Here is a 12,858-nt window from a genome sequence, read left to right on the forward strand (position 1 = left end):
CAAGTAAAAGTTCCTTAGAAATGAATCACTTGATCTAACTGCAGTTTATTTTTAAATATACACTATTCCACATACAATTCTGTCCTTCTTTCCTCACGTTCATAAGGCAAAAAAGCAGGCGGTATGGACTTCATTAAACTAAGGGCCCCACCCCTGAGAGTGTGGCGTCCCCGGGGGCCCACGGGTGGTGCCTGACCTCGGCCTGGTCTCTGCAGGATCAACATCGAGGCCCGGAAGTCCCCCAAGCTGTCTCGCGCCGCTCAGGAGCTCTCCCGCTCTCCTCGCCTGCCCATGCGCAAGCCGTCCATCGGCTCGCCCAGCCTGGCGCGGAGGGAGTTCCCCTTTGAAGACATCACTCAGGTATTGGAGCCCCGCTGCCCTTCCCCCTTGCACGTGGGTGAGGGCCGCTGAGTCCCGGGGACCGTCTCCGTGCCTGGGACAGCAGTCCCTCGGGGCTCTTGTCGCCTCCTTGTCGCACTTGGCCTCTCTCCCACCTCGGGGATCCCTGCGGCTGCCGTGAGAGCCTTCTCCAAGGCAGCTCTGCTTGAGACATCTCCTCACGTCCACCGCAGGACCCCCAACCACTCATGACCCCTCAGTGACTCCCAGCGTCCCAGGAGCCCAGCCCTGGTCGCAGCCCCACGTCTGGCCGGCTTGTCTCCCTCCTGGCCCCCTTCACCCCGGGGCCACTGCCTCGCAGTTGACTGCACTCTTCCACTTTCTGCCTGCATCTCCCGGTCAGTGGGCCCACCTTCTTGTCTCCTCCCCGTGGTTTCTGTCTTCAGGTTTCCAGGTGTAACCACCTCTGTCCAAAGCCCGCCTTCCCTGGCTTAGCCACAATAAGGCCAGTGCATCCTGCTTATGCTCCCTTATCCTTTCTCATGACTCCCTTGTGTGTGAATAACTACAAGCCTTATCTCCTCCCTTGGGTTATAAGCTGAGTGTATGTGTGTATATAGGTTTTTGTTTTTAACTATAACTGACCTGCAGCACTATTGTTAGTTCCTGGTGTACAACATAGTGATTTGGTATTTTTATACGTTTTAAATGGTCACTATGATAAGTCTGCTTACTGGCTGTCACCATACAAAGTTATTACAATATTATTGACTATATTCTCCATGCTGTACATTTCATCCCTGAGAGTATTTATTTTGTAACTGGAGTTGTAGCTCTCAATCTCCCTCACCTATTTCACTCATCCCCCTCCACCCCCACCCCAGCAACCACCTGTTTGTTCCCCATGAATCTGTTTCTGTTTTTTGTTTGTTCATTTGTTTTGTTTTTTGCAGTCCACGTATAAGTGAAATCATGCAGTATTTGTCTGACATACTTCACTTAGCATATACTCTCCAGGTCTATTCGTGGTATTGCAGATGGCTAATATTTCACTCTTTCTGTGGCTGAGTAATATTTTAGTGTGTGTGTTTACCACAGCTTCTTTGCCCATTTATCTGTTGTTGGGTAGTTAGGATGCCTCCATGTCTTGGATGCTTTAAATAATACTGCTCTGAACATTAGAAGTGCACATATCTTTTCAAATTAGGGTTTTAAGGGTTTTCTTTTCAGACAGTACCCACAAATAGAATTGCTGAATCATATGGTATTTCAATTTTTAGTTTTTGAGGAACCTCCATACTGTTTCTCACAGTGGCCATACCAGCTTACGTTTCTACCAGCAGTGTTGGAGGGTTCCCTTTTCTTGAGGAGCTGGATTTTACTCATCTTTATTATTGCTTTTGCACCTGTGTGTGCACACGCGCATGCACACACACACAGCCTCACACACAGCCTATGTATGTGTGTGGTTTTGGGCACAGTGATAACTTTTAAAATTTTTTGAAATTTAATCGAATGAGAAAACAGATAATTGGGTGGTCTCAGGACACACGGTTATCAGTGCAACTGATGTTTCCAGGAGAAATATCAAGGCTAAGAATGGAGTCAGAGCTTGGTACCCTTGTAGTTCAAGTGATGGGCAAAAGGATAGGCGAAGAAAAGTGTGCCAAAGTCACTCTTGTGACCTTTTAACCTCCCCACGCATGGAGACGCTGGGATCCGTCCACCCCTTGCTCCCAACCCGAGAACCACAGCCCGTGAGCCACCATTTGGAAACAGGGCTGTTCTGCTCTTGTCAGCGTCTGGTCTTGAAAACGGTGGAATGACACAGGGTGAATATCTCTATCAGCGGCCACTGCCAGTGGCTTTTTAAGCAAAAAGTGTTAGCATTCTTACTTCTTAAGTGATTGATAGAAAATATGGAAACAGATTGTGATTCTTCTTCCTTTTTCCCACAGCACAACTATCTCGCTCAGGTCACGTCTAATATCTGGGGAACCAAATTTAAGATCGTGGGCTTGGCTGCTTTCCTGCCAACCAACCTCGGTGCAGGTAAGTGCTGCACCATCGGAACTCAGGAATCGATTCAGCCTCCAGTGGTGTACAGTGAGCTCTTACAGCACCGAAAGATGAGTTTGTATTTCCCTCCAAAGTTTGACTCAAGCCACCATGATTTAGTGAAGAATAGAATTATTGTTCAATTTTTTTTTTTTTTTTTTTTTTTGCCAGTGGTGCTTTCATTTTTTTATATAAGCCCTGGGTGATAAAAATAGCCAAAAGCTCTGATAGGTTTTTCTGGTCATTTTGATTTCTGGCCTTTTACTGTGGGCAGATTTTGGTACCAGTGTCCTCAGGTTCTTGAAGCAAAAGCAATTTCTGAGGAAAGCCAAGAAGAGAGCATTAGAGGCTATAAGAACAAGTTGGCTGACTGTTAGTGCAGTTCTTAGTGGTAAATCTTTATAGACTTCATTTTCGAGTATCAGTTAAATGTCATGTCTGTTGGTAGCTTGAGACATTGGGGAAAGTGGAATTGGGAGGACAGAGCCAAGCAGGAGCCCAGAGCATCTGGCTCTCTCTGTACCCAACTCCAGTGAGCAGCTCTGTCTGCTCGCCTTTACTCGGCTCACGTTTTACAGAAAGCAGGTGGCAGTTCACTCTTAAGTCTCTACCCTGATATTTAAAGTGAGTCAGACCAAGAATTCAGTCCTGAATAAAAGCAGAATTTGATTCCCCAAGCTTGGCATTGTGGTTATCATAACTATTTTCACTAAATTATCCTTCTGATTACAAATGAGGTTTTTTCAAAATAAATTTATCATACCCAGCTCATTCCAAAACAGAATTTGTCTTTCACATGTGAAATGTATGTGGTTCTATAGACAAACTACTGGCAGAGTGGCTGGGCAGTTTGTCGTGTAGACTGAGAATTTGCCGTGTCCAGGCGTGTGTTGTTCCCGCATCCACGCTGTGTCCGGGTCAGGGGTTGGTGGTCTTGTGCCTGGAAGGGCTGCCCTTGGGCCCTGGGCTCTGCCTGCACGAGATCTGTCTTTTGACGGCAGAGCCACCGTGGCCCCGTCTCCCTTCCCGCGAGGAGCTCTGCTGATGCCTTGGCTGTCGTCTGCCGCATCTCTGTTGACTGTGTCCCTACTCCTCCCCACCAGTAATCTACAAAACTAGCCTCCTGCATCTCCAGCCACGGCAGATGACCATCTATCTCCCGGAGGTTCGGAAGATTTCCATGGACTACGTTAATTTACCTGTCTTCAACCCGAATGTTTTCAGTGAAGATGAAGATGACTTGCCAGGTGTGTTCACGCATGTCAACCAGTTTGTCACGAGCCCATACTCTCTGTTAATGGTGAGGGGGACAGAGTGGTAAGTAGTTGAGGATTCCAGCATGTCAGGTGTGCCTGCGGACACGGTTTGGAAAAGGTACAGCTTCCTCAGTCAGGGTGGAAGGTGTGTGAGGTGTCGCGGGGAAAAGGGCGCATCCTGTCACTGGTTTGGGGAGAAAGAAGCCACCAGAGCAAGGGCGATCGCAGGGCCGTGATGCCTCATGTTCACAGAGTACTCCACCATCTCGTTACCCTCACGGTTTTCCTCTTGGTCCCATGCCCGGATAAAGAGACGTTATCAGGACCAGTCAGGACTCAGAAATCAGAACTGAAGCCCCATCTCACCGGCCCTAGGCCAGTCCTCATCCTGTCAGCCCCTGCTTAGAGAATGGCATCACTGAGATGACCCTGTGCCCACAAAGCCCAGTTTCTCAAACCTGCCCTGGCTCCCGGGTGGAAAACCTGTGCATTTCAGCCTCTCTCTCTCTCAAGTGCAGTGCAGAGCTCTGTGCATGGAAGCCTGGTCTGAGTTAAAATCTGGTACAAGGTTTTAAAATTGTAGTTTACAAATTTGAGATATTTGTAGCATCTCAAATTAATTTAAGTGCTTTCTGGTCAGGGGACCCTATTTTGATTATTAATAGATTAAAATGATTTGTAATTAGTCTGCCAGTTACTTGTCTGTGACTATTCTCAAAAAAGCCTGTCTGCAGTTATGTAAATACAGGCTCTGAAAAATCTCTGGTTTCTGAGCCAGAGGAACCGTGCATGGTTCATAGACTTCTCCTGTCCCTGGTCATTCTCAAACAGAGGGGCTCTGCTCCTCCCCATGGAGTGCAGGGTGGGGGGCTCTGATCCCACCTCAGGCCCTGAACGTGGGGACTCGCTTGACTTCTCTCAGCCTAGGTTTTTACCTGTAAAGCAGTGTGGTGCTTGCTCATGGTAGCCGCCTCTGGTTCTCTGACAGCTTCTCTATCCGAGTGGTGAAGCAGATATTATCAACTCACGCAGTCCTGATGGGCACGGTCTTGGAACCGCAGGAGCCTGCCGTTTGGCAAGGCTGCACACATTTGAGCATATAGCCCATGTCCTGCTGTTCACAGCCTCGGATATAGGAGTGTCTTTTACACTTTCCCTGTGTTGGCCTCCATTCTCCTGGAAGGTGACAGGTAGGGCTCTGTCTGACGCTAAGCTGTGGTCATAATTGTCTGCGGTTCCCTGTGGATGAGGGGCTTACACTTAGTGCTGAGGACATGACAGAGACCCTCCTTCAGCGGGGAAGATGCCTGCCCTCAGAGTTCCATGCAGAGGGGAGAGCATCTGGAAGAGGAAGCGGAACAGAAAGAGTAGATTTGAGATGGGGCCCGGGTTCGGGCAGCCAGGAGGTCATGCTGTCTCACTAGAGCACCCAGGGGCGGGGAGAGTCTGTTATAGGAGCTGAGGGCAGGCTTGGCTTTTGATGAACCAGCTGGCTTCATGCTACAGTCCTGGTGAAAGGTCAGCCAGCCTCTGCAATTAGCCTGTTAAACTCTATTTCCTGCTCACACACTAGCAGCACTCACAGGCCTGCAGGAGTCAGCTTGGCACGCTCGGTGAACACTGTAGACAGGGTCATTCAGACAGTGGCCCTGAGCACTCACATGTGCTCTGCCGATCATTGTGCAAATGCACACTGTACAAATAAGATACATCTACAGGGTTTATTCAGTGTGGCTCACCTTACATACTGTTTGAAAGGCTAAAAAGCAGATAAATTAGGAAATGACCCTTCCCCTCATATGCAGATTTGCTGGAAGAGTCTTTTCAGTGGTCTTTTCTGCTGCATTTCACATGGTTCTATTTATAGAAACTTAATTTATATACAAATCTCGGACACACGTGTGCTGCAGGACATGTCCTACCCTGACCAGCCCATAACTCGGGAGAAATCTACCCCAAAGCCTAGGCATTGAGTCTTCAGTGGACTTTGATACTGTACCACTGCCCGCTTCCTGCACAAAACAGTGGCCCCTTTTATCAAGATCACAAGTAATCAGCATCTTTAAACATTTAGTTCTTTGCCCCGTTGCCATTGAGGTACATGGTGTTTATTGAAAAGCTCTGGCAATGCCCTAAGCTTATGGATGACTGTAGGCTGCCCTGAAGAACCCATCAGGTTCATCCTGTGTGATCTTCTAGAAACATTAGGGAAGTTTTGCATAACTTGTGTGAACTGTCTGGCTTTCCCTAAGCAAACACACCTTCCTCTGTAGCCATTGTATTTTGTATGCAGGAGGACTGGATGAGTTGCGCTGACCCAGTTTCATGGCACTGTTTTGTAAGCAGCTCATCTCCCTAATTGCCTTCCAGTGACAGGAGCATCTGGTGTACCCGAAAACAACCCGCCCTGTACCGTGAACATCCCCATCGCCCCCATCCACAGCTCGGCTCAAGCCATGTCCCCCACGCAGAGCATCGGGCTGGTGCAGTCCCTGCTGGCCAACCAGAATGTGCAGCTGGACGTCCTGACCAATCAGACCACAGCCGTGGGCGGTGCCGAGCACGCGAGTGACAGTGCCGCCCAGTACCCCGTGTCCAGCCAGTACCCCGTGTCCAGCCGCTACTCCAGCCCCGGCCAGGTGATCTTTGGAGGCGTGGAGATGGGCCGCAGCCTCCCCAACCCACCTCAGCTCTCCCTGCCACCGCCGGCCCAGGGGACCATCCAGCTGTCCGTGCTAGACCATGGCGACCGAGACCACGAGCATCTGCAAAAGCCAGCCAAGGCCCTGCGGCCGGTGCCCCAGTTGGCCACTGAGGGGGATGCGGTGGTGTTCAGTGCCCCCCAGGAGGTCCAGGTGGCCAAGATGAACCCCCCGCCCCCCTACCCCGGAACCATCCCCGCTGCCCCCACCACGGCGGCGCCGCCACCCCCGCTGCCGCCCCCGCAGCCCCCGGTGGACACGTGCTTGAAGAAGGGCGACTTCTCTCCATTCCCTACGGCGGCGCATTACCAGCCGCCCCTGGGCTACGAGCGGATCACCACCTTCGACAGCAGCGGCAACGTGGAGGAGGTGTGCCGGCCCCGGACGCGGATGCTCTGCTCCCAGAACACCTACACGCTGCCCGGCCCGGGCAGCTCGGCCACGCTGAGGCTCACGGCCACCGAGAAGAAGGTCCCGCAGCCCTGCACCAGCGCCACCCTTAACCGCCTGACGGTCCCGCGCTACTCCATACCCCCGGGGGACCCGCCGCCCTACCCCGACCTCTCCGGCCCGCTGGGCCCCAGCCGGGGCGCGGGGCAGAGGCCAGACGGCGGCCTCATCCACGCCACGCTGCGCAGGAACAACCGCGAGGCGGCGCTCAGGGCGGCGCAGCTGGCGGAGCTCCCGCGGCCGCCGCCGCACCCGCCCAAGCCCAAGGGCGCGGCGCCCTTCCCCGCGCGGCCACCGCCCGCGCTCTACACCTGCAGCCAGTGCAGCGGCGCAGGGGGCACGGCGGGCCGGCCCGACCCAGGGGCGCAGCCGGGTGCCAGCCTGGTGCATGCGGCCAGCACCTCTCCGCTGACCTCCCAGTCGTCCTACAGCCTCCTGGGCGCGGCCGAAGGCGCCCGCGAGCGTGCTGACTACGTGAACTCGGCCTTCACTGAGGACGAGGCGCTGGCCCAGCACTGTCCAGCCGACAAGCCGCCGAGGCACCCGGCGCTGGGCGAGGCCGCCGTGGCCGTTAAGCGGCCGCCCCCCTACCAGTGGGACCCCGTGCTGGGGGAGGACGTGTGGGTCCCTCAGGAAAGGACAGCCCAGAGCACGGTGCCCAACCCCCTGAAACTGCCCCCTCTGGTGGTGGGTCCGGGCCAGCACCTGGACGTGTCCCGAGTGCCCTTCGTCTCCCCCAAGGCTCCTGCCAGCCCTGCTGCCACTTTCCAGCCCAGCTATGGGATGGGGGTGCCCTACCCGGCCGGCTGCAGCACCTCCCCGCTGCCAGGGGTGCAGGCTCCCTGCTCCCCGAAAGACGCCCTGGCCGCAGCGCAGTTTGCCCAGCAGGAGTCCACCGTGGTTCTGCAGCCCGCCTACCCGCCCAGCCTGGCCTACTGCACCCTGCCCCCCATGTACCCGGGAAGCAGTGCCTGCTCCAGTTTACAGCTGCCCCCTATCGCCTTGCACCCCTGGAACTCCTACAGCCCCTGTCCCCCCGTGCAGAACCCCCAGGGCACTCTCCCCCCCAAGGCACACTTGGTGGTGGAGAAGCCCCTGGTGTCCCCCCCGCCCACTGACCTCCAAAGCCACCTGGGGACAGAGGTGATGGTGGAGACCGCAGACAACTTCCAGGAAGTCCTCTCCCTGACGGAGAGCCCGATCCCCCAGCGGACAGAGAAATTCGGGAAGAAGAACCGAAAGCGGCTGGACAGTCGGGCAGAGGAGGGCAATGTTCAGGCCATCACTGAGGGCAAGGTGAAGAAGGAGGCTCGGACGCTGAGCGACTTTAATTCCCTCATCTCCAGCCCCCGCTTGGGGAGGGAGAAGAAGAAAGTGAAGAGTCAGAAGGACCAGCTGAAGTCCAAGAAGCTGAATAAGACGAACGAGTTCCAGGACAGCTCAGAGAGCGAGCCGGAGCTCTTCATCAGTGGGGATGAGCTGATGAACCAGAGCCAGGGCAGCAAGAAGGGCTGGAAGAGCAAGAGGAGCCTGCGGGCGGCCAGCGAGCTGGAGGAGTTCAAGTGCAGGAAGGCCAGCGAGAAGGAGGACGGCCGGCTGGGCAGCCAGGGCTTTGTGTACGTCATGGCCAACAAGCAGCCGCTCTGGAACGAGGCCACCCAGGTGTACCAGCTGGACTTTGGGGGGCGGGTGACCCAGGAGTCGGCAAAGAACTTCCAGATCGAGCTGGAGGGGCGGCAGGTAAGAAGCCGTGTCCCGGGGTGCGGCCAGAATGCGACCTTCTGGTCGAGACAGATCTCTGGGCTCTGGCCTTCGAGGAGAATCATTCAGAAGGCCGATGGGAACTATGGGAAGCAGCTGATGTCTCTTAGGGTGGGCCACTTGGACCTTTCATTTTCAGTGTGCCCGTCTTATTTATTTCTCACCAAAGTAACCCATGTCCTGATTTTTTAAAGTCCGATGGTTCCTACAAGACCCATGAGGAAAGTAGTAGGCACTTACCCGCTCCCAGAACCTACCCTCCCAGAGGCTTACTCTTCCAGTTCTGTGTGCTTTTCCTGGTGTCTGTCGATGCATCAGCAAAGAACACGTTTCTACTTCTGTCTCTTGATTTTTGAGTTTGGGGCGTCATGTACTTATTTCTCTCTGAGCAACCTGGGGGTTCATTTTCTTCACCCTAGTCTCACCCCAGCACAGGTGAACTTTCCCTTCCCCTTTTCCCAGGTAAATCAGTCGTCATGGGTCCCTGACTGTGCCTCTAGATATGACTCATCTCTGAGCCACTACATTTCCTTGACTGTGTAGGCTCATTGCCCTAGACGTAGCGATTACCCAGCTTCTGGTCGCTTATTTCCCTGTGTTTCTGTCATTAAGTCCTTCCCTGACTCTCCGGCAGAACATGCATCTCCTCTTGGTACACTTGAGCCTTTTTCGTAGTTTCTCAGTTCTTCCCGTTCCAACTTGGAGTTGTTGTGGTCCCACTGCATGGCTGTCAGTCTGGACTGTCCTTCCCTACTATTCTGGGAACTCTTTTCACTGCTCATTTAAATCTCAACATTGTTAATTTGCTCAACAAATGTTTATAGAGTACCTGCTAAATACCTGGCAATCTTCTAGGCCCAGGAGTTGGCAAATTATGGCCCACAGGCCCACCCAGCCTGCAGCCTCTTTCTGTAAATGTTTTATTGAGACACAGCCACATCCGTCCACTTCAGTACTATCTACCCTTCTCTCACCCTACAACAGCAGTTCAGTAGTTGTGGGAAAGTCCACATGACCTGCAAAGTCTGAAATGTTTATTATCTGCCCTTCCCAGAGAGTTTGCCAACCTCTGTTTTGAGTGCTGAAATTAGAGCACTGAGGAAATCAGAGGAAAGGTCCCTGTTCCTCATGGAGTTTACAAAAATGGAAAAGAGACCATGAACAAATGAATGTCACGTCATGTAACAACATCAGTAGTGTGGTCCCGGTAAGCCCTGGGGTGACCAAAATGCAGAGGCCCACGAGGGGACCGAGCTTGCTTTCCTGGTCCCTCTCTGAGCAGGGACGTCTGATAGTCACAAACGGTGGTTCTCTTAAGCCTCTTTGAGCCTGGAGATTCCTTTCTCTGCTGCTCCTTTCTCCTCTCTGTTTCCTTGGTGGAGAAACCCCTTCTTCTGACCCATGGAGCTCCCCATGCTCTGAATCTTCCTTGTGGCCTCCCCACCACACTGTTCAACATGGTCCTCCATGCGTTTATTTCCCACTTACTCACAGTTAGATTGAGGAGCTTATCAGAGTCGCAGATCTCTCACAGACGTGCTGTCTGCCTCTGTCGGGAGCGGCCCTGAGGGTCTCCTTTAACGTGTCTGCCTCCCCACCCCACCCCACCCCAGGTGATGCAGTTCGGGAGGATCGACGGCAGCGCCTACATCCTGGATTTCCAGTACCCCTTCTCCGCCGTGCAGGCCTTCGCGGTCGCCCTGGCCAACGTGACTCAGCGCCTCAAGTGAGGGGCCTGGTATGGGCAGGAGAGAGAGGCCTGACCTGATGGAGCCCCGCGGTCCGGGGCCCAGAAGATGAGGGCAGAACTGGAAACATCTCTCAGGCCCAGGAGAGGGCACTGACCTTTCGTCATTGTTTGTTTGGGTTTTTACTATCCTTTATTGTGGTTTTTTTTTTTCCTTCTTTTTAAGCAAAAGTAAGATACAAGAGAGTGGCATTTGGAACCGAAGGGTGCGAGGCACCTGGTGGTGCTTGGGAAGCAAGGCTGCTGTGGGAATGGATGTCCTGGGTTTGCTTCTGTCGGCCACAGGCCAGAGGGCCCTTCAGAGGGAGGGTCAGCCGGCCTCCCGCCTGGCTGGTTCTCCGAGACTAGGAGCTTGTGTCGTTTTCCTCCTCCACAACATCCAGCTTTTATTATTCCTCCAACATCACCACTAGTGTTTAAAAAAAAAAAAACTTTTAAAGAAAAACACAACCAAAAAATCCTGAAGGTACAGGTTCTCTTGGTGGGGCACCGTTTAATTCACATGTTATGTTATTCCCCACCCCCCCAGGTGACTTGATTAATGAAGGGTATTTTGGCAAATGCACTGTGTTTGGCTAATAAAAGGAGGCTTTTTTCCCGGGGGTGCTGTTACCAGGTGTAACAGGATGTGCTCATGAGCTGACAGGGAAGGATGACAGGAGGAAGGGGCTCCTGCAGGTGTGTGCGCTGTCCAAGGGCCACGCTCGTGAGAGCGCGTTTACATTGGTGCCTCCACTAGATTCCCAATGTGTCAGAATTCCGTCGGCTCAGCGATCCTTCCCTCTAATCAAGCTCCCCACACGTGGCGGGGGCAGCGGTTTCCTGGGCTGCAGGGATGGGTCACTAGAAGCCAAGAAGCGGGGGTTCCCTCCCTCTCCCGCTCTCATTGTGGGATCTGGGAACCCCAGCCGACACAGTATTTTTCCCGTTAGATAACACTGTTCTGTACTTCCTCCTAGAAATGCTGACAGCACTGATTTGAAAGTACTCCTTTCCTTTTTGGGGCTGTATTAAAATTCAGTTGGCTAGAGACCTTTCCCAACAGATTAGAAATGTAACAAAAAATAAAAGATGTTAGGCACTTGCCAGGGTGTGAAAAGATACAGTTATAATCAGTTCTTTGACAAGAGCCCCACCAACTTCTCTAGAGGGAGAAAAAAAAGTTGTTTATTGACTGTACAGACTGTTTACTGAGGTGATAAACCACTGGGAGAACATGGTTAAAGTTACAGAACCTACTGAAGTTCTCGACTGTTGCTTGTTAATTGCAACAACAAAAATCCAGAGATTATCTTTCCCCATCTCCCTCTCCTAGAGGACTTGTTGGGCCATATTCAACCCTGCTCATAACACGACCCAGTTCATGTTTTTGGTTACTCATATCTGTGAGAGTAGGGCAGGAACACAGGAACTGTCTACTGGTTTAGGGTCCTAAATTTGGATTTTGTTTAAAAAGAAACAAGTGGAAGATACTGCAGAAATGTATTTAAAAAAAAAAAAATTGGTTTTTAGTGTTCTGTTTTAGTTTAAAAATTGGGAAGGAAACAGGCCCACTGAAAGATGACACCCCCTTACCATTGTCTCCAGACCCCGAAGAAACACAGGTGAGGTTTTAAATATGGTGAAGGCCATCTCCCCGCTATTACCAGAGGTTCCCATATTTTAAAATATTGAACCTGATTCTTTGGTGGGTAAATTTTTCCAGAAAGAATTTAGCTGTGTACTCAGAATTACATAATTCTTTTATATGAGTTTGTGTAGCTTAATATGATGTTTCACTGCTTATCATCAGTTGTGCAATAATGGTTAGAGCCTATTTCTAAATAATTTAAAGCCAGTTCCCTTGTTTTTATTGTCCAAGAGTTAATTATTTATCTTGCTTTGATAGTGTTCGTAGAAATTATTCTGTTACTATGTTCTGGTGAGTTATGCCATTTTATTATTTATTTAGAAAAATAGTATGTTTGTAACGACTTATTTGGTGGCAGTATGTTTTGCTGCAAGAAATAAAAAGGATATGGTAGAAGGTGTTTTTTTTTTTGCTGGACAGTTTGTACTTTTTCTAATTGGGAAAAACTCCTACTCATCCTTTAAAAGTAATTTTTTTTTTTCCATTTTGTGTTATCAATTATATTCAAAGGAGATAACAGATCCTAAAACACTATTTCCTCTTCTGTTGAAAATTTTATTTTCAATTAAAATAAGAGGTGAAATGAAGAGAAATCATTGGAATGAAAATGACAAATATGTGTGAAGAGAAAGGGAGTATTTGTAACAGATAATGAACTAAACTTGCTGAATGCTTAGCTCAGTCCCCAGAAGCCCTTTTTCCTACACAGGGGTGAAGGCCTCCACCCTGGATGTTTGGCAGGAATTTGCCTCTGATGAGCAGCAACTGCCCCAGCCTGAAGGAGGAGGCAGCCACTCGCCAATCAGAAACAGGTGGCTGTAGCCATTGTAATGCCGTGTCTTTGCAGTTGATGGTGATGATTTCACTTATTTTGAAAATTGCCTTCATTTGGTCATTCTCTGTCAAAGTCAGTAC

The 12,858-nt window shown here is 51.3% G+C and overlaps 1 protein-coding gene across 24 annotated transcripts in view; it reads left to right on the plus strand.

The window, feature by feature from the left end:
- The window catches only part of TULP4 (TUB like protein 4), a 221,772-nt gene extending 209,433 nt beyond the window's left edge, over positions 1-12,339 (plus strand). For 23 of the 24 annotated variants that reach the window (XM_055536090.1, XM_055536105.1, XM_055536103.1 and 20 more), the window contains 5 exons: positions 216-360; positions 2,298-2,391; positions 3,501-3,644; positions 6,024-8,545; positions 10,180-12,339. In XM_055536090.1, coding sequence (XP_055392065.1) covers positions 216-360; positions 2,298-2,391; positions 3,501-3,644; positions 6,024-8,545; positions 10,180-10,296 — 3,022 coding nt within the window. In that variant the 3' untranslated portion in view covers positions 10,297-12,339. The remainder of the gene's footprint in view (positions 1-215; positions 361-2,297; positions 2,392-3,500; positions 3,645-6,023; positions 8,546-10,179) is intronic. The other variant, XM_055536111.1, reaches the window with a different exon arrangement.
- Positions 12,340-12,858: the final 519 nt, after the last annotated feature.

Source organism: Bubalus kerabau, chromosome 9 (genome assembly GCF_029407905.1).
Source record: "Bubalus kerabau isolate K-KA32 ecotype Philippines breed swamp buffalo chromosome 9, PCC_UOA_SB_1v2, whole genome shotgun sequence".
Classification (NCBI taxonomy): Eukaryota; Metazoa; Chordata; class Mammalia; order Artiodactyla; family Bovidae; genus Bubalus; species Bubalus kerabau.